At 37.4% G+C, this 25,785-nt stretch overlaps 1 protein-coding gene across 1 annotated transcript in view; it reads right to left on the bottom strand.

Annotated features, from left to right (window-relative positions):
- The window catches only part of GALNT2 (polypeptide N-acetylgalactosaminyltransferase 2), a 99,708-nt gene that overhangs the window by 12,944 nt on the left and 60,979 nt on the right, over positions 1 to 25,785 (bottom strand). The window contains exons 4-11 of the mRNA XM_026117264.2: positions 21,888 to 21,986; positions 21,205 to 21,272; positions 20,120 to 20,185; positions 16,624 to 16,745; positions 10,549 to 10,636; positions 6,737 to 6,824; positions 5,530 to 5,633; positions 2,437 to 2,563 (exon numbers count right to left, since the gene is read on the bottom strand). Coding sequence (XP_025973049.1) covers positions 2,437 to 2,563; positions 5,530 to 5,633; positions 6,737 to 6,824; positions 10,549 to 10,636; positions 16,624 to 16,745; positions 20,120 to 20,185; positions 21,205 to 21,272; positions 21,888 to 21,986 — 762 coding nt within the window. The remainder of the gene's footprint in view (positions 1 to 2,436; positions 2,564 to 5,529; positions 5,634 to 6,736; positions 6,825 to 10,548; positions 10,637 to 16,623; positions 16,746 to 20,119; positions 20,186 to 21,204; positions 21,273 to 21,887; positions 21,987 to 25,785) is intronic.

The raw sequence follows: 25,785 nt of genomic DNA, 5'->3' as shown, positions 1-25,785 counted from the left end.
AGCGCTTGTGCCGAGCCGCAGTTAATGAAACCTGATGCCACGGTGTCGGAGAGCACTTCGCATGGAGCAGGCTGGGGTCAGCAAGGTTTATTAGCTCAGGTGAAGTGAAGTGGTGTATTAAAGCTGGTCCTCAAGCAATAGAGCATGCAAGTGCAAAACTAACATGACCTAATAAACCCTACCAGACACAAGCTACATCTGTCCACACCACACAGCCAGGATGTCTTCCCCACTCTCCTCTTGTGATACAGGACTCCCAGTCCCTCATCCTGAACCACCAATTTGTTCCAGATGCCAAAAGGCAGCATTAACTGACTAGTCCACTTAAAAAATAGAAAACTTACCCAGAGCATGCAAGAACAAATCATAGTCAAGCGACTAACAACAGGATAAGCCAACAAGCCCTGATTGCAAGACCAGCACTGATGTCATGCACCTAGTGTCTTGGCACCATAGTCCCACACATATTGGGCAATACCTGTATTACAAAGGTATTGCATTAAATTAGGCCTCTCGTCCTCTCTCACTGAAAAAGTCAGTTGTTCAGGCATACTGTTATATTGGTTTGACACCCAAATCAGCTGACTGATGACATGACCTTCAGGCATATAGCAACTTGTCAACCCTGCTTTTAAGTGATATGCTACTTTTCTAGGTCAATTCAAAACTAATCCCAACCAAACAAAGGTTTTAATAGCATTTCAGTGTTTGAGACAGCTGGACAGCCAAGGACAGAGGCAATAAGCCACTTGCAGAGAAATGTAGAGCAGGAAAGGGGTGCAAATACCCAAGACAGCAGACAACAGGCTTCAGTTGTCCTTATTCAAGTCTATATGGGATCTCTTTTTAAAGTCATTTTAAACACAAATGACTGGAAAACACAAATGCAACTTTAAAAAAGCTGTCATAGTAACTGTCAGGATGTTTCAGGGACCAAATGACAATGGTGATTTGACCCCACTGCAGCCAAATCTGAAGTATAACCCCAATATGAATGAATGCAGCATCTTCAACCACTGCAGGTGTGATGCACTTCTGATCTATGTTGTATCCTTGCACACACAGCCACACCTTTTCTTAGTTTTCAGTCCTAAGCTGTATTTAGGTACCTATTTAACTTCACAGGAAGAGCAGCATCGTAGCAACAGCCAAAAAACAGAAAAGCTGCAGAGCAATGGGAAAATTGCATCATTTTTCATTAACATGATTCTTGTTATGCCATTGTCATTTTAAAACCTACTGTGAAACTAAAACAGTTTCATGAGCCTACATAATCTAGCTTAATTGGTAAATCTTTCTTCCCTCCTGACACACTATAAATATTGGGATAGAGCTGTAATATGTTTTTCTTCCTCACACGTATTATTATTCGTTTTCACTACAGCATAAAATACAAAACTCAAAGGATGGAGGACCAGATAATTAAGGAAAATTCTCTAACATAACTACTGGAAGAAACAACATGGTGACCTTATTTAAGCAGATTATCCAATTCATTAGTACCATAATTTCTTTAATCTAATGTGAAACGCTACTCCAAATGTATCAGCTTGGAACATTCTTCTGAATTTAAGTTACACCTGGGCTCTCTGTGTTGCTTGGTGTCAGAGTTTGGGCTTTGTTTCCTTCAAGGATAAATGAAGGATTTGATCTGCAGCTGTAACACTCACATCCTTAAGCTGAGACTTATGGTACTTCTTCAATTCCCTAAGCATAACAACTAATTTTCTAAACCAAGAACTAGAATGATCTTCAGCTAGGATTGAGAAGAGTCTTGGTCAAAACAGGCACGGCTATTCTCATGCTACAGACAAAAAACTGAGGAAAGAGCTCAGTATTTCAGCCAAGGCCACATTTTCAATCAACAGCAAAATTAACGTGTATATTAATTTAAGCCCATTGCTCTGCAGTTTAAGTATGTAGAAAAAGCATTTGTAATCCTATCACAAGAAAATATAACATAGAATTAAGCTTTCAATAGTCTGGCATTAGCGCCAGAAATCAGTCTAATCACTAATATACCGATCACACACAAGCAAAAAGTAAACACAAACACATAACAGTGCATTCTGGATCTCAGTGAATGATGAACCTGTTTCTACAGGATGAAAATTTATGGAATGGTTCCAAAAATAAAGCTTTAAAAAACAGATAAAGTTTTAAAAACTGATAGGATGTCTAGCCAAACACTTCCTTCTTTTGCAGATTCTCAGTCCATCTCAACAAGGAATTTCCCTTTTTCACCTCTAAGGTCCTTTTCTCAACCTGTACAGTTGCATCAGTCATTAGTTTTCCTTTTAATTAATATTTTTCCATGTTAGATAATATTGCAAGTATTTCTCCTGAAAGGTCCTCAAAGTGAAGTCACTGCCACCTGCTGATCATTTGAAGAAATCCAAAAGCCACTAATTAGTTGAAGAGTTGCATAATAGTTACCTTGCAAACACCGTACCACTTCCACCAGGAAACGTGTAAGGATGCTGTTTGCGGAACACATGACCCACTCTGCTGCAAGGGATGATTTCGAGGCTCCCACCACACTGCCAAACTCGGAATGAGATCTCTGCAAAGAACACATGAGTGAAAGACCAACATCTCAAATAGCATACTACAAAATTACAGCATTTTGTTCACAGAGAAGGCTGTTATTGATTATTGCTGAGAAGATCAGTAAGATGGCTTACTGAAAAAGTTTAGCACAAACAAGGGCATATCTGAGCATTCTACTTTATTGTTCTGTAAACTCGGAAGAAATAACCGTATTAACTTAGAAGCAAAACTGTCTGTCTTCTCTTATCTGAGGTTACCAGCACCCTCCAAATTCATAAACCATGCTGTAATTTGGCAGAGTAAGTCAGGTCTATATGCGCTTTTAATGTGTTTTAGCTGAAGGATAAGCTAATTCTTTTTGGTACCAATGTGGCTTCTGAAGCCTGCACAGATTTTTAAAGAAAAAGTAATGTACAAAAACTAAAACTTAAGGTTTGTTTGTTTTTAAACCACTTTTTTTTGCCATTCTCATGACAAACGGTGGTCAAAGTAGTTTTAATACTGAAAATTTCAATGAATACAGATTTCATCAAAAAGGCATAAGCAGCAAGTCACACATTATTTTAAGTACATACCTCTCAGTAAGAGAGCACATATACCTCTCAGTAAGAGATTTGCTCCTGTTGTAGTATTTCATTGATATAGAAGGTAAGGAGAACTCATTAGCTTTAGCAAAATTTGTAAGAAAACTCCAGATTTTCAAATTAGATTCAAACCTTTTAAGAATTCATCCAGTTTTCCAGTGAACTCTGATCTTCCTAGGCTTATCAAAAAAGCATTTGTAAAGATTCTCAGAATTGGAGTTTCTTAATTCAAGAAAAGACTGAACACACCTTAACACATGCATGATGCACAAAACACAGATCAGTCACATTTCACAACAACGAGAAAATGCACCACCTTGGTACCATGCAGCATCATGGTAAGAGCTGTCCCTTCACTAATCTAGAATTTAAACAGTAGGCAAAATATTGCAGGCTCATCTTGGAATTGCTAAAGTTAATTCTATGTTCACATGTGAACTAAATTATATTTTAATCATAGTTCTGCACATGCTTCAAGGAAAAATGTTAAGTTTTATAAAGTATAAGCAAAATGCTTAGAATTATTTTCCAAGTCCATCTGGCAGATTATTTGTATATAGCACCAAGCCTCCTGTCCAAGATATGCTTGAGAATAAACAGGTCATGCAAGTGTGCATAGCACATGCATATCTCATTTATTGCCAATTAAATCATAGGTTATTTGATTTTTCTTCTTCATTTTCACAGCTGCTCCAGAATAATTGAACAAGTCATTAGCTGTCTGCTATACTGACTGCTTTTGCATTTTCAGGAATGAGTAGAGAAAAGGCACCCCAAAGTTTCATCTCCTTCTCCTGGTTGGGGGACAGCAGGACAGAATGCAGCAGGAGCAACATAAACAGCTTTCTGCAAGCAGACTTCTCACTTTGAGTGAGTAGCTGTTACCTTGTGCCCTGTCCTATCAAGGCCTTGATTATCAAAGCATGAAAGCAGCTGCAAAGTTCTCAGTAAGAGAATTCAGAGGGTCTGCTCAAGCACATGCTTACAGCAAATCAAATATTTAAGTGCTCTAGTAGCAAAAGAGGTTCTCAGACTGAATATATTGCAATAATAGTTTGTCTAAAGAGTTTGCAGGATTTCTAAAAAGTGAAAATAATTGTGATATTCATAGAAATATAATTTAACAATGTACAGTCAAAATAGTAAGATATTCGGAAAGCCAGAAAATAGCTTGTTCAGAATACATAAGGGATTTCTGCATAGGAAGGTCAGAAACTTGACTGTAAGGAGGTCTCTTCCACCATTTTAAGTTTCTTACATGAGCACTAAACATTCAGTTTCCGTGTCTCCACATGTAGAAATGTGCTGTTTACAGCAGACATTTTACTGCAGTCCAAGCATATGCTCAACGCACACATTATTTCAGTACATAAAAAAACCTCACTGGTTGGTAGGAGTTCAAGGTATCCCAGGATTTTACAGCTAGCGTGTGCAATAAGGAAGTTTTAAACCCTTATAACTGGCTTTAAAACACACTATTTAAAACCTTCTGAGACATACCTATACCTTGAAAAACTAAATTAATGACAGACTGGAAGCTGGAAGAAGTTACAGAGTTCTGTCCATCCCAAACCTTTCTTTTGACACAAGTACACTAGCCTGAGTTGAAGAAAAATTTTTGCAATACTGTACCGCAAAGAACCAAAAAGCTCTGCTAGAGCCAAATTTAACCACCAAACCAAAGGAGAACGCTGTTAAAGCACAAGTTCTCTCAGCCTCCCCTCCCTCCCAATCCCTGCTCACAAACATCTGAAAATAAGGAATTACAACAAAAAAGGCCTTCTCAACCATAATTACCTTGTGAGACTACAATACGGGTACAAAATAAGAAACAAACATTAAGCTTACATGCCAGACAGTATAGTAGAATCAATGATAAAAAAAGAAAATCATAATTCTTCAGTCAACTACATTAATTGATTTCTTAAATTGCGAGTAAGAAGATTAAACCCATGAACTCTTGTGTTCTGCTTTACAGGATTAAGTCTCAGCAACATCTTAAGACACCCCTTAAAAACTGGCAGCATTTAAACATTATTGCATTTAAATCAATATTATTAGAAAAGGACGCAACTTTCAAATGAGATTGCATTTTTGAACATAACTTCTTATCTACATCCTCTAATTTTTCTATTTTACTTGTCAGCTTTCATGAAAAAACGGAACTGCCCAATGAACAAACACTTCCATTTCCTCATATTTAACATAAAGTCCTACCTTATTCTAATTCTCCCTTTGAAACAAGTCTTATGAGTTTTGCCAATAACTGACCTTAAGTTTTAAGTCCTATTTAAACACTTTTTGCATAAAACCATGACGCCCATGAATCCACAACAGTAAAGGCAAAGACATAACTTTCTTTCCAAAATGATCCAAAAGTAAGTGATATACATACCTAGGTTTTCTCCACCCCAAACATCCATCATCAAGTCATACTTCCCTAGTTCTTCAAAGTAGGATCTGTCCATCACAAATAACCCTCCAGCTATCATGGGTGTCCTAAACAGACAAGAAAAGTTAAGTTCAATATTTAAAGAAACATGAATGGGCAGATTACTTGCATCTCAAGGTTAATACCTCCTAGAAACATTTGTAATGCTTTTGCAGGCAGCTAATTTTGCATCTATTATTTCTCAGATTTTTTCTGCACACCATCATACAATTTTTCTATGGTATGTATAGCACTATGATACTGATCAGCTTCTGAAGCAGCTTCCAAATCTGCACTGGGCTCTCAAGTTCCTTATATAAAAGGTGGCAATTTGCACCAAGAGCACAACATTAGAACTGATGCTGTATTTTTAGCCCTCAAAACATACCAACTTCAAACACAAAACAACATTTACCTAAGTAGATTATTTACTCTTGACAAATGTCCTTTGAAGTCAACTTTTCTCAATTTACTTAATGCTCAATTTGTTTCTCATAATGGTATTCAAATAATGACTGAGGGACATCTCAATATTCTGGAAGGCTATAGTAATGATCCATTTCACACCTGGGGAAAAAGATTTCTACTTTATTTAGTCAAAAATTATTTGGTCCTGAATTCATATCTGTTGCTAAGTCTATGTCAAGCTTAATAATAAATACACAGTTGCTCTATTTTGATGCACATACCATTTATAATGAAATATAAGTGTATCAAATAGGGAAGGTGATTTAAAGAAAAAAAATCACTTTTTTTTCCCTGAAGGACAGAGTTTTATAATACTTTACTTATTATAAACTCTAGTACTGGAAAATGGACCCTGAGACCGTACTGATTTTGTTTCCATTCAGACCTTTCAAACCGGTACTATCAGGTGTGTCTGTTTGTGAGATGGCAACACGTGCAACAGAAGTCAAATGGCCAAGCAGAAGAACAGAACAGAATTAGTGGTAAACTGTGCTGCAGGCTATCTTCTTATAAAGTCCTGGAGCAATGTTGCACTCCAACTGTTCATCATATGTTTAAGTCTCCATAAAATAAACTAACCAACACTTCCATTTGCAGTGATGCTGTTTGACAGTCAGAGTCCTAAGAAGATGAACCAATAAGTTTTTTATTCAAAAAGTTAGAGCATTATCTTTCAAGGGAAGAAGTGGTGGTACAGACATACTTTATGGGAGCAACTGGGTTTCCCTGCCGCGCTCTTCTTTGCTCTGGAGTCATGTAATCCCACTTGAACACCAGGTTCCAATCGAAGCCTTCGAGAAGAAAATGTCAGAGAAAGTAAAATGTTAAAAAATGAGGTCATTGAACAATTTGTAACAATGTAACATTGACTGAAATCACTGGGAACTGCAATTTAAACTAGAAATAAATCTAAATATTTAAACTTATACAAATTTCTGGGGAGAAAACAAATGAGTAAGATTCCAGATGAAGGGAAAAGCCGCTGGATAGGACAACACAGAAGTAATCTCAAGTGGTAAAAAAACTTTGATTTCTATTGTTGCCATCTATCACACAATTTAAGAAACTCAGTCAGCAACATGGTTGAGAGAACAAAAGTCTTATATGAATCCAGTGTCCTATATATTTAGGTCAAACAGAACATCTTACAAAGATCTTTCACCCATTACAATTATTCTCAACAGCCCTTGTTGTACAATTACACTTCAAATCTTGCCAAGTGCTTATGTATTTTTGTTTGCACAAACTTTCTACAGCACTCTTCATACTCCTCTCTATAAGCAGGAGCTCTCCATCATGAAGATCTCAACAGGTTATGTTGCTCCCAACTTGTCGCATTAAAATTTATTTCAATTCATCCATCTTCCCTACTGTTAAAAAGCTTTCTCCCCTTATGTATGTACACATGTGTGCATGCACACAGACGGGTGGTCTAGTCCTTTTGTGAGTTAAGCACAGAAGAACACAGGGATAGCCAGAATAGCCAAGACCAGCAAGCCATCTACAGCAGCATGCTGCCCAGCAATGCTTAGAACTAGTTCCCTTCAGCAACAACACAAGAAACCTAGCAGGTAAAAAGGTGGACTTCATAGAAAGGAAGCACTTTTTTTTTTTTTTTAAACAGTTTTTAACCTGGCTTACACCCTTAAGTATGGGCATCTTTAAAAAGAGGTATAGCTAGCAAATCTGCCTTACACAGGTTGCCTGCTGCCAAAAGCATTTAGATCCTATGAAGTCATGTAATGAATGATTTCCAGATTTCTGTTACACAGATGTCAATAGTTTCCTTTCTCCAGCATTAAAGAGGTAAAGCAATTACTTTCTGGGGACATGGAAAAGAGATAAGCCAAACAGTTACAGCCCTATGAACAGCTTGTCTGCATACCTGTCTGCATGGTAGGAACTGGTTTGGATAGTCAAAAACGACACAATTTCCGTTTTAACTCACAAGATATTTATATCACAGAAGAGAGAAGTTATCCTGAACAGTCCTTACAACATACATGCCAACTCTTTCTCCTACAAATCTGAGTATTTAAACAGCCTTTCATTACTACAACATAACATTTCATGGAATACTCAAAAACTCCAGGTAGCTAAATGATAAAATGGCTGCAACTGATAGTAGCATAAAACCTCCAAGATGAAAAGTAAAATGGACTTCAATATTTCGATCCTATTAGAAAGCCTCATTTCATTCTACATACCCAGCAAAATTGCTTGCATCTGGGAAGACTAGTAGAAACACACTCTTCTAGAGCACAAGTGGTAGAGAGACAAAATTACATATACTTTAGTGAACACAAGGGGTCTCTTTTGGAACACAGCATAACATTGCAAAGCTCAGAACAAGTGTACAAACTGTCTATCCATAAAAACTGTTTTCCTTCTCCATTTTCACTGACTCTGTGGAAAAAAATCTGCACTCAGTGAGATAGTATCAGTAACTCTGCAAAAGGAGTATTTTTAAACACAAGTGCATACCCAATATGAAATGCTACTAAGCATAAGCTCCATGATATGGTATGTCCTACATTATTAGATCTCAGTTAACTGCAGTTTATTCCAGTAAAGTGTTTCTCAGAGAAAAAAAACACTTTTGCAACCCTCCCAACAATTCTGTAACACAAGTGCACAGATTCAGTAGTGACTGGACTTGGGAATTTTTTCAGCCCTGTCCTCTTAAAAAGTTTGTCGAATTTGCTAGACTGCTTGTCTTGGGTGATTAAGTCCATTCAAAACAGACCAGGCACAAATGCTGTCCCAGCTGTCTCAACTCTCTGTGCTTCAGCCACACAGATACTGATCTGAGGTTGAAAGCATAGTTTGATTTCCATGTTTAGATTTGGCCTCAGCAAAAATGTTCCATGATGCCAAATGCAGTAGTGCTTCTAATGTGGTAATCTGTCCTCTGGGAACTGGAAGGGAATATATTATTCACATTTCAGCAGACCTTCAAATAGCTTTAAACATTGGTATGTGCAAAATTTCTATCGTTAACATTAAGAGACAGCTTCTCACTCCTCAGTTCAAAAGTACAAAGGCTCTATGGATTTTAAAGAATCTATTTCTATCATGTATGGGGGGGGGGGGGGTGGGGAGGAAGAGCACTAAAAAGTAAAGAAATTTGGGAAACATAGCTCAGTAGATGAAGCATAAAAAGCAGTAACAAGTGAAACAATCTCCCAATCTTCTCCCACTCTGGTTGGGAAGAATTACAGAGCATGAACCCCACAAGAACCAATCTAAGGTTTCAGTGAAAGAATTGCTCGTCATACTGCAGACAATGGCAGGAGACACGTAATGCTACAGAGATTTCCTGGACTTGCAGTATAACAAATAGACTGGATGAAGACCTTCAGGATTTAATAAAGCTGGCACACAGATAATAACATGGAATTATGTATTAGCATATTGTAAATACTTTCACTGTAGATGTTATTTATATTAACAAATGAAATATTTCAGTTTAGGTAATTACTGATATCAGAGCATTAATTAAAGGTTAGAGAACCTCTCACCTCCAGATCACTGGCTGAAATTTGAAACACATGCAACATTATGTGAATATACATTCATTCCAGTAAAGTGGGATGAACATTTGGTAGTCAGTTAAGGACTGGTATGTCAAGGACTGAATGGGCTTAAACAGCTTGAAATTCATTCCTCACTCAAGAGAGCCCATCCAGAAAGCTGAAACACTGCTGGAACAGTATTGAATAATTTCTATATTGTACCTTATCTTGTATCTGTTAGGCAGACAGTTCAGTTTCCAGAGTTATGGGAACAATTACTTAAAGATATTTAGGGTTGGGGGGCGGGGGGGAGGGGGAAGAGAGCTGTTTTAAATGCCAGATTCCTGCTCACAGTGCAGGGCTTGCACGGAGCTTTTTACTGTTTGCTGTCAACAGTTTACACTAACTAGACACAGTAAAACTGTAGCACTTTCGAACAGAATTTGAGAGAAATTTTGTAATGGTAATAATTTAACCATTACAGACTTTTCAAGGTCACATTTTACTCTACCCATGATTAGAGATCATGACTGACAAAAACATTTTTAAACACATTCCAAGGCTTTCTGCTTATTTAGAAGAGTTTGATTTTTTTTTCGAGGCAAACTAGCATCTTGAAAAAACCTCATAGGCACTGCATTGCTGATGGGCTTCTAAACTAGAAGTAATTAAGACTGTTTTATCTAAATAGCAAATGATAAGCTCAGCCACAAGCTGCTTCTGACACACATAAACAATCCTACAAATATTGGTGTGAGTCTTGCACATTGGTAAAGGGCAGCATAAGCTTCTACAAGTTCGACTAATAAAGAGAAACTGTTTTAAGTAGAGGACAATAAGGCCAATTTTAAATCCAAACCTAGAAAGAACTGGCCATTAGAACATCAACTAGATACGTGAAAGGGAAGAATGTGTTAACTGCCCATTCCACAACTGCAGTGATTATGAGCTTTGATTCTTGATGCTTTCTTTTTATTTGTATTCCAGTACAGGTACATACCGCCTTTTAAATCAGCTGACGCCCCCACGTACTGGAAGTTGTCCATATTAATTACATCAATAATAGGAGACACAACTCTGGTCTTGTCCTAAAATAAATATTAGAAAGTAATATTGAAATAATGAAATCAATATATAGATTCAGGCAGGATGAGATGTTGAACAGTTCAGCAGGATTTCATTAACACTTCTCCCCCAACTTTTCCTTTTTTCACTTATGGCCCTAAATAGCCACCCAGTGAGAACTGCTCACCACTGCTTCAGAAAGCAGAAGCAACATCTTATAGCTAGGAAGCCTATTTCTATTCTAGACTACTTTTCTATAAGTAATCCCTCCCTTGTGACTTGCTTTTGAAGGAAACAGCAAACTTATACTTCAAAAGGCAGGTAAGAAAGCAGCACTTCCATTCTAACTTTTAAAACTGGCCCAAAGAAGAGTAGTAGGTAGGCAGTTCTTATTTTGACAGCAAATCTCTACTCGCTCAGTGCACTGCAGTCTTCAACTTTTAAGGAACATTTAGGCCTTTCTACAATCAGCATAGTGTTAGGTTAAAGCTAATTCATTCTACACTAGAAAAAAAAAACGCACTCCACAATCAGATATTTAGATAGAAAACCTAAAAAAAAAAAAACCCTCTTAAACTAATGAACGCTATTAATCTCTGGCTGCCAAGATTCCAGTGGTGCAGATACCACATTGATCTGTCTGAACACGGTGTTGTATACTACTCCCAGCAATATACATTATTTACATGAGCTGACGTGTTTGTCAAAATAATTTGGGGTGGGGGGGAAAAATCATTCCAGCAATTCCACATACATCCATTAGGATCACAAAGCATCAATACTTCTAAAAAAAGACTCATCTCATGATATTACAAATGCAATATGGTTAGGCCAGTCCATTTTCTCTCCATGAAGTACTTCAAAAAAGAGTTAGTTTTATATTGTAGCATAGCAGTTTGATTCAAACACTGGCGGTTCGATCAAACACTGACAAAACCTTACTAGAGTGCAAAATAAGTTTCACAGAACTTTGAGCTCCGAGATCCCATCGTTCAGAGAGCTTAGATAACTTCAGAATAGTATATCATCAGTTCTGTGAATATAAAGAATGTGTTAACAAACAGGAAGTATTTTGATAACTCTGTTACAGAGACATAGTTCTCATGGTTAAAAATTTGCCAGCCTAAATCTCAGCTTTTTAAGAACCTATTCCATAAATAAGTCTTCAAACAGCCCATGTAGTCTAGAGAGTGGTTCAGCAATTTACCCCCTTGCTAATCAATACTGTACAGAATGGATCCGTACCAAACTGGTATGAGAATAGTTTAAGCTCACAACAAGAGACGTAAAAGCAACTCCTTTAGTCAAAATACTTTAGGTTGGTCCAATTAGGACATTAATTTAGCAGTTAAGATTCAATAAATGAAAACAAGCACTTTTAATGTTGACTTTAGCATGCCCAAATTAAATATTTCACACATGCTAAATCATTTTGCATAAGTGAGCAAAAGCTCACTAACTTTCGTATTATGCAAAAGGACAGGGAAGAAGAAGCAGAAGAAGAAGAAGCAGAAGAAGAAGAAGAAGAAGCAGATCAACCTGTCCTTTTCCCCTATCAATCACAATTTTAGCTCACACTCCTGCGAGCCATAGCCTCAAGTCTAGATGTGTATAATGGCAAGCCCTTGGCTTTACTGACAGTGGTTTACTTGGGAGGCAATCATGATTTACTATACTTTAACTGCAAAGCACTGTATCTATGCTTAAGTGTCCTCCTTAAAAAGCACTTCAGATGCACCCATGACATTATTTTATACAGAACATTTCTAGATACAGTGACAGAATTAAGAAACTCCTTTACTTATGAAACAGAAGATACCCAACCTATCCAGTAATTCCCAATACACCCCATCAACAAACAGAGTGAAACAACTTTTTTTTGCTAGTTTTCCTCAAAAGAGTTCCAGTTCTTTCCTTGTGCGTTATCCCAAGAACCTTTTCTGGCAACAATCTGCATTTCCTCAAATGGTTCTACTTGGCACAGCTGAACCTGGTGGTAAAAGCTGCCCAAGCTGCCAGCTGTCACATTAGACAGAGCTTCAGGCAGGCTTCAGCTTCTCTCCACTACATACAGCACCCAGCAAACAGGTAGCATGTTGTGTCTCTACATGTTTGAGACTTCCCCAGGCCACTGCTAGTTCCGATTAGTTCTACCAGTATCAATGCACCATCACACCAGCAACACTTGCTATGCTTAACTAAGTGCTCCAAATACTCTGTTATTTCTCTGATACACAAGCATCTAGGTTGTGACCATTCAGTTCCATGTGCAACCTACACTTTCTTGGCCTAAAAACATACCGTTTCCTCCATCGTTTCAAATCATGGATTTATTCAGCAAAGTGGATAAAACATTTGCATATTCTCAGGCTGATGCTTTGCAGAGCTCTATTAAAGTAGTTAATGCAGATGGAGTGCTAAAAAGTGCATGCAGTCTCTGCTATACAGGTGTTTCAAAACCATTCGTTGAAAATACTAAAAAGCAACTGCTCCTTTTAAATTACCTTGAAGTAACAATTATTTACCTGTAGTGTTATGACACTAGAAAGCTGATGTGCATTTTGGAAACCAAAACACAAGCAGAAAGGAATTCTTGCTTTTGTAGTCTCCTGCTTTATTCTGAAGGTTTTAGGTCATAATTTATAAGGGAACACACAATTGAAAAACCATGTGCTTCCTGGTAAAGATAGTGGAGAGAAATAGTCTGCAAATACTGCAAGAGTCTGGTGCCTGGAAATTTGTAGCATACTATTTCATTTTAATATTCAGTAAGGAGGTTACATAGTAGACTAACATTGTAGAGTCTATTATTTCTCAAACTATCAGAATTATCCTCAAGATTCTGCATACACTGCTTTTTCATACAAGCTCTAAAAATCTCTAGGCACTTCAAAGATTAAGCTTCACAATAATCAAAAGAATATATGAATATTTTCCTGAGTTCTGTGCCAACTAAAAGTGACTCATTCAAGGTCACAAAGTGACACAAATACAGAAAAAGAAATGCCCTTCTCGTTCCTTAATCTTAGTCCTTTCTCCTACTTAAAGCCTTTTTTGTTTAAACATATCTTCCAAAAGTGATACAAGAGTTACAGCTATGCTGTGAAAACAGATAGGAAGTTAAATTCTGCACCAGGCATGCTCCACCCGTACACTACATCAGTTATACAAGAAAAATCAAAATTAGAAGATGTATCAAAGTGATTAGAAACAGGAAATGGGAAACGCCAAATAGAAAAAGCTTTCAGGAAACAGCTAGGAGTTACCAATATTTTCATGATTGTGTACTTCTGATTATGTTGACATTGGGGGGGGGAAGGGTGCAAAGGGTTAAAATCTGCTGATTCCTGGTTTAATCAGTCCTAAGCAAGCCAAAGAAAGAACATTTCTGGAGGGCATAAAAGGCACCCTAGAGAATTAGACAACCATTCTGCAGGAGGGAGCAGGCATACCAACTCCAGTTTACACAAATATCATTATGTTTTGAATTCTGAAATAAGCACTTTTTAATGCATGTTTTTGCTGCTTTAAGCTTTTTCTCAAATTGCTGAAGAGAAATCCCTGGCACTGTCCAACCCCTTCAGGAATGCTAAGGAAGTACGGTCAATAAACACTACCTACAGAACCATCTTAAAGAAGAAAATTGTGCAGTGGATCATCTTTCAACTGAAGAGAATCTCGATGTCTCAGGTGCTCCCAACACAAGTGAGAGGTCTAATACACAGCTTTCTAAAGCATGATTACAGCACATCCAATGTTACATTGTAGAATTGATTCCGTTCAGATTGTGTTTCTAGAAGATATGACTTTTTTTCAAACCACACAGGAAATCACACAAGGAAGCCCCCAAAACGCACACAGAATTCAATCCCAAGTGGGTAATTCTGGAACTTGGAAAACTTTCCACCAAATACAAAACAGATACAGCAAGAGCATCAGAAAATACTGCACTTCTTGTAGTAGCCCTGACCTGAAGTAGTTACTTCTGAGTCCAGAGAGGAAATGTGTTTATGTATATTCAGCTTCTTGCCACTGAAACCATCAAGACAATGCTTCCAATTAACATCAAATTACATACAGTCTGCACTGCGAGCAAAATCAATTCATTTAAATAAAATAACAAAGAACTATCATATATTACATATAAACAACATCCAGGCCCTAATCACTTAAGCAAGCAGAAAGTTTAGAAGCTCCTTCATCAAACCCCATACCTGGCTGGCTGGGAATCTTCCCTATCCAAAAATGGCAAAAATACCATTTTTATATCTATTTGAAAGTAAACTGGAATCCCACATCAGTTATTTAACAGTATGTAAAGCTTCTAAGAGTACAAAACTATATGAATACAGCTGAAAACTATTCAATGGCACACGTGATTAGCGTGCAGAGTGACAGTTGTGAGGACCAAGTTTTGAAGGGTTTCACTGCTTCTGTGCTGCTAAAAGTAGCTGCTGCACAAGGCAAAGCATGAACCAGGATTCTCTCACCAAGTACACAATATGCAATGCTGGATCTTCAACCACCTGTCAGCAATTTAACAAAAGGTTTTATATTCTGTTATTATGATGAAAAAGTAAAATGTTTTTCAGATTCCATATCAGTTTTTAGAAAACTAAATGAGTATGCCTTGGAAAAAAAAAAAACAAAAACAAAAAACCCACAAACCCTAGAGCAGAGAAAGGACAAGGGCAAAATCTGTCCCACTAACAGAAGAGTTGCGCTGACCCTCAAACTATCACTCTTTCACTTTCTCAAGTAGATAGATACATCAAACCATTTACAGAAATGGGCTTGAAAACAGTTTCCACATCCTAGAGCCAGCTAGCGGTTTAGGAGAAAGCATTCTCCACTTCCTTCTGAATTTTTTTTTAATTTATATATATTTTATTTATATATACAGAAAAAATGATTTCAAATCTGTTTTCCTGGTTAAGTTATACAGAAACTTCCTCAATCCTTCTGAAGCTACAACATTTTAAACAGGCAGAAAAAAATACAGAGTACAATTAACATAACATTTCTTTAACTCCTTTGTAGGTTCTAGGCACCTGAATAGTGTCCAGGTTTGAGTCACCTGAAGTTATTTCTCTTCCAAAACAGGACTTTAACTGCTGGTGTGTCTAGCTACTTGCAGTATTTCTGGAAAACACAGTGAAATATCACAGAACCAAACAGAAACAGCAAAACCAGTCACCAGCTGGTAGCTGCTCTATTGGTATATTGAAGATATGGCTTTTTTTTGAGGATATGCAAAGGAAAGTGTGTAGAAGATAAGGGAGGAACTGGACATTAACAAGATAGAGTAGCTTAGCAAAATCATTTCAAAAGAAATCCTTTCAAGTCCAATTAAGTTAAATTAAAATGCAAAATTTACTGGAAAAAGAACACAAGAAAAAAAATTCTCCTATCTTGAGTGTTTCACAGTGCTTTCTGAAGTTGCACTTGATTCACTTTTCTCTTTGATAGAGTTCCTCTGGAGCAAGTTAACAAGTGTAACCAACCCATGGAGAAAACAGTGTTTTTGTACTCTCCATGCTTTTTGGGGACACAGACTAAGCACCATTTTGGTAGAAGCTGAGAGCCTACAGCCCACATTAGTTTCCTTGGGAATTTTGGTTTCACAGTTCAACCCCTCTCCCATCATCTGACTGGATCTCAGCGAGGCATAAATATTCTGGTAAACAGAATTGCATCAACATGATATTGGTCAAGGAGAAGTATGCTTTCCTCTACAGATTTCCAACACTTGCTGAAAAGGTCCCCAAAGATTCAAGAAGCATCTATTTTAATTGCTTGGAAAGATAAATGTTCACATTTTATGTTCCTATGTTCATGGATTAAATGAACAAGAAGTGGGTTTTAATCACAGAACACTCAGAACATCATCATCTCATTTCAGAGGAAAAAAGCTTGAAGATGCATTAAATTAATGTAGCACATACTAGACTGCTTTAAAATTTAAAAGCTACTCCTTCAAGAAATTACTTTAGAAGAACACTTTACTAACCTCAGCTACTCTTTCCAAAAGCGGTTCCAGCCAGTGTTCATTGCATTCACAGTGACTATCTAGGAAGGTTAGTACTTTTGCCTGTGCTGCATCTGCCCCTCTGACACGGGAGCGCATCAAGCCTGAGACACAAAGAAAAAGAAAGTTTTGGTAGTTATGGGAGGAAAACAAGCAACAGTAATGAGGCAAACTACCACATAAGTTAACCATAAATTATACTACTTTAGCTCAGTCAGGACACAAGCACACAAGTTCTGTTCCAAAAACCAAATGCTAGTTAACAACTCAGTGAAATGACTTCAGAACAAAAAGCCAGCAAGCTTCTAGATTACTGCACCCTAGTCCACAGGTTTCGTTCTGACCTGAGGAGGAGGATTTAAGCATTTTTTTCAAAACAGTGATATACAAGTGGAGCTGGGCCTATATTATGACAAATGCCATTTAAATTGACAAGTGTTACTCACCATACGTCCTGAAAAGAAATACTTTCATTTTGTCAGAAACATATATATCCACAACAGCAGACAGTATCACTTTGACTCTACTAGCCTAACTGAAAGATTACTATTGGGTCAATTTAAAGAAGCCCTATTTTTATCAAGCTGCAACTGGATGGATGAAAATATCAATTAACTTTTTTAATTGGGGGGCAGGGAGGGCACATTATCAGGAATGGTCTGTCCATTCTTCCCTCAACTCTTTCCAGAAATGCTGGAATCCTTTCACACTATACTATGTTAATTCACATCCAAGAGCCTCTTCCCCTTTTTCAGCCTTTTTCCTGTTTCTCACATTTTTTTTTTTGTTTGTTAAACCTTCCTTGCTAAGATTTTTGAGGAAACTTCTAGTAAAGCCAGAAGGTTCTCTTCTTCTCTACAACTCCCTCAAATACGTAGTTCCTCTCACAGATTCACCCTGCTTCTTTCCCTCCTTCCTTCCCTTTTAATTAATATTTGCTTCTTGAATGACCTTAGCAGCCCTTACAGTTCCTTGCTACATTTACACGCATCCAGCCATGTCCTTCAATATAGAAAACAGCCAACTTCCTCTCATCCCTTTGCAAATTTCCTCCCTACTTTTCTCTGCGACTGCCCAAATTCATTGACCTCACTGTCACTCAAGATCAAAGCCAAAGAATAACTTATTTTTTTTCTTTCTACATTGGTTCCCACCAAAACTGGTTTCTTCCAACTCCATTTCTCTCCATCCTTGTTACCAAATAAAAGTGCAAGATATGATTCTACCAAACAGAATACAAGAAGCTTAAGAGAAAAAGGCTACAGGCTTGTTTGCTCAGTCTGACATTCAGCAACTAAACAACCGCCCCTCAAGGTCCTCGTATGATCTCTTACAACAAATGTGAGCACTTGTATCTTGTAGATCTGTGCTTTGGTGATGCTCCGTGTCATTTCTTTATCTTACCTGTTGCGCACTGGCAGTTAATCATATCTTGTTGCTCTTTGTGCTGTATCCCCACTATCAACTTTTGAACTTGTTTTGTTCAGTTTTTTCACATCAAAGTATTCCTCAAGCACACTGGCTACATTTGTTCTACTTCTCCAAACGCTCTTTCCTGAATTCATTATTTGTAACTTACAGTATTCTAGAACCTACTGTCTCACTGCTTCCACAAACAAAAAAACAACACTCACCCACCCCAACCAATCTTTAATTTCAAGTTTTGGGCAAAGAAATGAAAATGACTTGGGTCACTAAGTCCTCTGCAGTCACATTCAGCCATGTAACAGAATGAACCCAGAACATTCCCCTGAACATTTATTCCACCTGCTACCACATCCTCCAAAATACTCTGTTTCCCATAACAAACTCTGGTCCTAAAGTTATGAGGCCAAAACTACTACCACATACTTCAGAAAGCAAGGCAGTCATTGATATCTTAGCTCCCCATCACAGAAATCTTCCATTTATTTTAATTTTTGTTTTTAAAACAAAAACAGTTTTCCTCTGCTGTCCATACTAACTTATTACATTTGCAGTGTCTTATGCACTGTTTCATTCTACTGATTCTCTTAAATTTTCATTTGTATGTGTTTGTAAGATATCAGCATCAGCCCACGCTTGAAAGCAAAAAGTAAAGTGAGTGTAAACTCAAGCGTAACAAGCCAGCAGTCAAAATGAAGCCCTAAATATTTCCGTTTTAAAGTTATCACCTGCTTGCATATATGCATACATTTAGGCAAAACTTTATGAACAGAATGATAGGTCCAATAGGTAATAATTTTATCTTAATCCCACGGAACCATCAAGTAAGCTAATACTGTACCTTTAATTTACAAGCTATCATTCTTTCCCAACACAGTAAGAGGTGTCAAGCCATACCTACATTTTCAGATATACTGATGCATATCTTTAAATATGAATGAAAAATCTAGTTCACTTATTCATATGTACAGTACAGTCAAGAGTTAATACTTACAGTTACCAAAAGAGAAGAGTTTTACTTCAGTCAGTTTTCCCATTACTATTATCTCAATCTTTAAGTGCTGTGTTGATCAGTAAAATGACATCAACTTACTCAGAACCCTGCAACCAAGGCAAGTCAGAAAAGGCCTGCTTTTCTGACAAGCCTTTGTTCACAAATATATTCCAAACAAAATATTCAAGTACTAAGCACTCATCAGTGCATAATAACTTTAATTATGGGACAGCAAAGGTTTTGTGCATGTTATTTTTAGTTTTTGACAATCTAATGTTTCTAGCTGTTTCCAAGACCAGTCTGGCAGCCTAGAAGACAGAGTGCCTATAAAAATAAATATGCACATATCTGCTATTTCATAGTCAGCTATTTCAACTGTCAGCTCTCAGTTATTTTAAACAGCTGTAGAACAACCATTGTGTACATCTAATACGCTAAGCTCCATGGTCAGGAAGCTGCTGACTGAAGGGCTCAGAGATATGAGCCAGTAATTTGCAACGCAAAAAAGAGAGAAGTGTAAGACAAGTTTATTACGTGATACCCTGGCTTCAGCAGAACTGGAACACTTGGTTTCTGACCTCCTAGCTGCTCAAACCCTGTCAAGTCTGCCAAACTGTTTGCTGGGCTGTCTGTCAACTGCATCATTAAAATGATCCCTACTAAGGGTAGCATAAAAAGAAGGGTTATTTTTTAGTTGGATCGTATGACATTTCTCTACGGTGAAAACCTACATACAATTGGAGTAGCATAACTGAGGATTCAGCAAAGTACAGCAAGAGAAAGGAGGGATGAGGTGAGGGGGAATTTTTTTTTTTTCCAGCTGGTTTCACTGTGAGAGCTGGCAATGTACAACTGAACAAACAATAAGCCTGTATTAATCAACATAACTTTTATTTACAGATATGCATTATTTTTCTTCCATTCTACTAGCAAGCTGATTTCTAAAGTGAAAATCCCATCTGAGTAACACAATGTTCATTTAAAAGAATTAATCAAGTTCAACAGATAGGGTAGCACAGCGAATTCGTACCTTCCTTCCCTCAACCAAATTAAGCCTACCTTCTCGGCGATCATTTCGAAGAACTCGCACTTTTTCAATTTTTCCCAAGAGCGCACCATCCTCAGCTAAAAGAAAAATCAAACTTTGAGACCCAGTTTGATATCCAGCACTGTATAGCATAAAAGTGGCTGTCTTCAACAGAAAAAAAAAATAGGGAAAGTGTTCATGGTTGCAAATAATTTAGAAAATGCTTAAAAAACACCTTCTGGTTCTCACCATAAATAAAGAAAAAAGCGTGTGTGTGTGTGTGTGTGTGTGTGTGTGTGTGTGTGTGTGTGTGTGTGTGTGTGTGTGTGTGTGTACACTTTTTTTTTTTTAAAACTATTACTACCCTCATTATATTATTTAAAGCTACTTCTACACTCTTGAAATACTTCTATTTAAGCTTATTCTCTTATTCTCTATGCTCACTTTAGAGTGCTACTACACTGTGTAAAAAGTTTTTATGGGATTTAACCATAAACAGCTGTTTTCTTTGAATGACAATGCCTTGTGCTCTACTGACATTAAGGCTTAAACATATCCCAATCTCACTATAAATAGCAATGAAAATGTAGACATTAACTTCTTAGAAAAAGTGATAATAGGGTCTATTTCAACTGTTCAAATTAAGTTCAAGAATAGCTCAGTACTATTAAAGAAACCCAAAACCCCAAACCCACCACACTCTCGATTTTAGTTTCGGTAAGAATTTTCCAAAAGGTAGACAGGGACCAGTATTCATTCAAAGAAGTGCTACAAAATATTTGTTACAAGTATTAGGAGTTCTATTTAATTTTTTACATCAGAGAGCATACTATTGAAAGGCTGCTCTTGCTTTATGCTCTGCTTCTGCAGCTAGTAGTAACTAATAAATACATCCCAAGTATTTATGAGAACTCTTCACATTTCCACAATGACAAATACGTAAGAAATAAGATGAGATTTTAGCTCAGTCCCTTCAAACTCCATTTCACACGACCTCTTCTCCACTGAGTCACCTACTAGTGTCTACAGAAAATTTGTGGGTGGGATTAAAAAAAACCACCAAACAAAACACACACACACACACACACACACACTTGGACCCTATACAAGTACTTACGATCGTTACTGTAGTCATCCACCAGTATGATTTCCTTAATAAGATGCGATGGGCTTTTTTTAAGGACACTGAAATGAACACACACAAAAGGCATTCACCACTAAATAGCATTCGTTTTCCATAACAATGTCATAAGAACAGCTATGTTTTGTTAAGCCACAGTTTGATCTAGCCCAGTATATCTTCAACAGTTACTGCTTTATTCTTGAGGAAGTAGTATGTGAAAAGAGGCACATGTAAAATTATTCCCCCACCTCCACAGAATTCCCTTCCAGCCTCCAGAAATCAGTAGATTAGGAAACTTGTAAAATGGAAGTTTTACGGAGACTTAAGTTTAACAGCCACTAAGAATCCATCTTCTGTGAGCTTTTCAATTCTCATCTTGAAACCATTTATACTTCCAACCTCCAAACATCTTAGGGTAACTGGTTCCATACCTTTTCACGCACTTGCAGCCAAAGGGGAAGGCAGATTATGGGGTTTTTTTGTTTTTTTTTTTTTTTTTTAAACATTGCAATTTGAGAATGTAAGAACTGGAGGCACCAATGAAATTAAGACTAAGCTTTCTCTCTGTAAATGGTGCATAAAAGCTTTATGGATTGTTATTGCTCTCCCTTGTCATAAGCTATCATCTGACACAAATGAATGGCCTTCAGGGCAATCAAGGTCTCTCTTAGGTATACCTGACAACAGTTCGAAGTAAAGCAGATCTTGCCTCATTGTGAAAGGTGATGACCACACTAGTGGCTGGCAAATCTATCCGCCATTGTTTCCGTTGACACCTAAAAGAAAAACACCTTGTTATTTAAGCATAATATTTACACCCCAGTCTTGGCAGACATCCTTCATCATGAAGCCGTTATCCATTAAACTAGTGCACATCCTACATCTGCCTAGGAAGCCTGAGATGTCTTGGTCTCAGATGAGACCAGAATCATCTCCTCTGTCAGTTTTGGTAGTTGCCTTGGTGCACAACCAACTAAGTAGTCAGGGCCAGACACGAGTAGCTTCAAAGTCCCAGGACTGTCATCACTTCAGTACACTGCAAACACCTTTCACGCAACTCCATATGAAATCAGAGCACTTGTTTTACAGTGAAGCCATTTACTAAGTAAATGAGCACATTTTAATAAGAAGTATGGGTTCACAGGCTGCCTCAAGTCTCCTCTTCAGAATGGCATGTCTGCTTCTCCCTTCTATTTTTAAAGCTATTGTAGCATCCTGGTCTTGCTCATAGAAACAACTTCTCACAAACATAGAAAACTGTTTAAGATTTTAAAATTCAGAATTTGAAAAACAAAACTACCAAAACAATGCTGAGTCAACTAAACATAGAACCGAGCCCATTCAAATTGTAATGATATTGGAATATTCCATCTAAGTCAATTCCTTTTTCACCAGCTGTCATAGTTCAAGATTAATACAATAAGCAAAAAGAAGCAAATTCCAGAATACTTGAACTCCTGCAGGACTACATAAAATTAAGCTGCTTCAACCCATTGACAAAAAAAAACTGAAAAAGCAGTATTGATCATTGTACCAGAAACTAACAGCAGTAGAAAACATTGCACATCAAGCTCATGCTAGAAGCACCACAGTCTGACAGGTCAAGATAAGGACCCTCATTCACGTAGTAACGAACACCGGTCTGATGTATTGCTGTCATTTCTTCAGATCCCCCTTTAATTACTCTCGAGGTAGAGTTCCAGCAGGCCTAGAAGTCTTCAGTGTGGACAAACCTGGCTAGCTTAGCATACACCTACAGCAAATCCAGCAAGCAATTCTAATACTGCTGTACAGAATATTTAGACTAGCTATTAAGGAAAGAGGAAAAGCATTAAATTACATTCCTACCTCAAGTTTTAAAACAAGTCATCTGCCTATATAGAAGGCCTCTCCCCATTCGATAACAGTCTGTGACATGCATCATAAACCACGCAAGTTACAACTCCCACACAATAAAAGAGCGAGCAGCAGCGTGGTTCTTCCCCTTGCCCACATTCCTAAAGAATTGCTGTGTTTTCAGGAAAGCACATCCATAACACCACACAAATACTAGTGCTTGCTGTGAAACAAAACATTATTGTGCAGCTGTGATCTCACTCCCTCTGAGAAAAACTAAGCCCGTGCCAACCCTGCAATTGCTCTGTCTCAGATTAGCAAGGCCATATCTAGCTTTGTTTCTCAAATGGTGGGTGTACAAGATGGCTTTGTCACTAGCATCTAATGTTGAAGCAACAAATCACAAGTCATTATGCATTCCTGGAAAGCAAAGAATTAAGACTCTTCTATTGCAAACTTCTGGCAATTCATTTAAATAGCTATAAGAAACTGCCTACAATGCCAAAAAGGTATCCTTTTTCCCTGCTAACCTACAAGTTGTCCTGACAGGCGAGCCTACTGTCCATCTAATTACCACACGAAGCACTTGCACAGACCAAGCAGCCTGGTTTAAACTCCTCAAACTTGAGCATCTATCTGTGAAGTCCCAGCACCCATGGAAAACATAGTAGTTAAAGTTTTTATCTGCCTTAAATAACAAATTTGAAAATTTGAATCTGTGCACATACTAGAAGCATACTATGAATACATAATATTGAAATAGAAGTCCATTAAAATTTATGTCAAATGTCACATTCAATAATCCAAAGCTGGCCCAGAAGATCACATATTATAGCATTGCAACAATTACTCAAAGACTGTATCAATCCACTCTTAGTAAGGTAAGGTCATGAAAGTGAGTAAATTTTGTTTGAGTCTATTGCTAGTAAGTCATGATGTTAAATTAGATGCATTAGAGGAGAGAGGAAAGAAAAAAAAAGTAATGTTAAAATAAGTGCTCTCTTCCGCAAAGAGATCAAGCCAGAGCACATCTTAAGGTGGAATTACACTAGGCAATTAAGCCTCTTATTTTTAAGAAAACTAATCAGAGGAAAACACTACTGCATATTCCTGACAGAGAAATCAAGGTTTTTAAGCTTCCAAATAGCAAGAATGTAGCTTGCAAGAATGTTTTCACCATGTATTTCAAAGGCGACTTACTTATATTAGAATTAGTTCTTCAAAAATGCCTGCTTTAATCAATTCAATTGTAGTACTCTTCCTATTCTGCTATGACACTAATAAATGCCATAGCTAAAACTAAACAAACCAAAGCAACAACATCACCACTTTTGGCATGGAGACTAAACTTCCTCAAGTTACAGCACTAGATTCTACAAGTAGAAAATATATTTTCACAAAAAAAAAAGAAACACAGAACCTGAACTGACAACATCAAACTAGACATTGAATGCTTAGCATAACCTATTGAAATCAGTTAAAATATGAACCCTCCCCCCCCCCCCCCCCAATTTTTTTTGAATCACTGAACTGGCTCCTAACATTATCCGGTTATTTGAAACCCATGTGGCTTGTTGAAACCACCTATTGAGAAAAATATCCATTTTAACCAATGCAAGAAGACCATTCAGCTCAACAGATGCAAGGAAAATAGCCCGGGTAATGAAGAGTCAGGAAAATGTTTTTCCTTTCTACTTATGAATAAAACTGGGGTATGAAGTCAGAACCTACTAATGCTCCAGTGCTTTAGTCCAACTTAAGCACTTAGCATGATTCTTGAGTTATCAGTAAGATACCAGATACATGATCAGAAATCACTGGTCCAAAGTGACTGTGGTGGACTTGGGTCCACAAAAAGAAATAAAAGAGCATTTTGCCTTTCATCTCATTTGGGAGGTTATTTTACCCTACCAGGAAGACAACTGTGGAGGTTTCCTGTTGTGACTGTGACACCTACCTTCTGGGTCTCCAAAAACCACCACAATAGGGATCCTTCATAGTTTGAGACCTGTCATAATCACACTACAACAGAAGAAAGGAAACTCGGAGGTTTCTGAAAGCAGTTGGAAGTGCGAAAGTCTGAGCACCTCCTGAACTGAGAATTTGTAGGCGTCTTCTTTCCTTTCTTACTTTGTATCTGCTTGTTTCTCACTTTTCCCTTTTGCTTAAGGTAAGCAGCTTAAGCAGGCAAACCAAAGTGTTTTCCAGTACTGCTGAAAGGCTCTCACAAAGAAGGTAGGTGGAACCTTTTTGTCTTAACCTCATGCTGGTACAAGTTCATCAGGTGCAAAAAACACCAAACGATCTAGTTTAAAAAGAAGCACATAATTACACACACTTTTACAAAACTAACATACAATCTTGCTAAACTGCTTCTAAACAGCCTAGGTAATTTCACCATTAAAAGGTATTAGGTAGCTATTTTAAAATCAAATACCCTTCTTTACACATCGATACAGTAAGAGCTGCTTACATAAAAAATAAGATCTCCTCATTTACATTTTTCTTTTCTTAAAGAAAAAACTAGCAGCTCCACAGCAGATATTAATTTCATCCCAGTTCGACCCAGCCAGAACATACTAAATATCCAGAAAACTTAGATTCAGAGATTAAAATTCAGAATACTCTCATCTGAGAATTTACAAAAATTGTAAATTTGGTGGCTGAGTTTTGCTCTTGCAGAAAAGGAGCACCTCATCTAAAAACAGTAAACAGATTTCTTGTACAAAACAGTGTATG

Source organism: Dromaius novaehollandiae, chromosome 3, assembly GCF_036370855.1.
Source record: "Dromaius novaehollandiae isolate bDroNov1 chromosome 3, bDroNov1.hap1, whole genome shotgun sequence".
In the NCBI taxonomy this organism is placed as follows: Eukaryota; Metazoa; Chordata; class Aves; order Casuariiformes; family Dromaiidae; genus Dromaius; species Dromaius novaehollandiae.
Note: the sequence above shows the minus strand (reverse complement) of the source record. Positions and strands in the feature narration are given on the sequence as shown.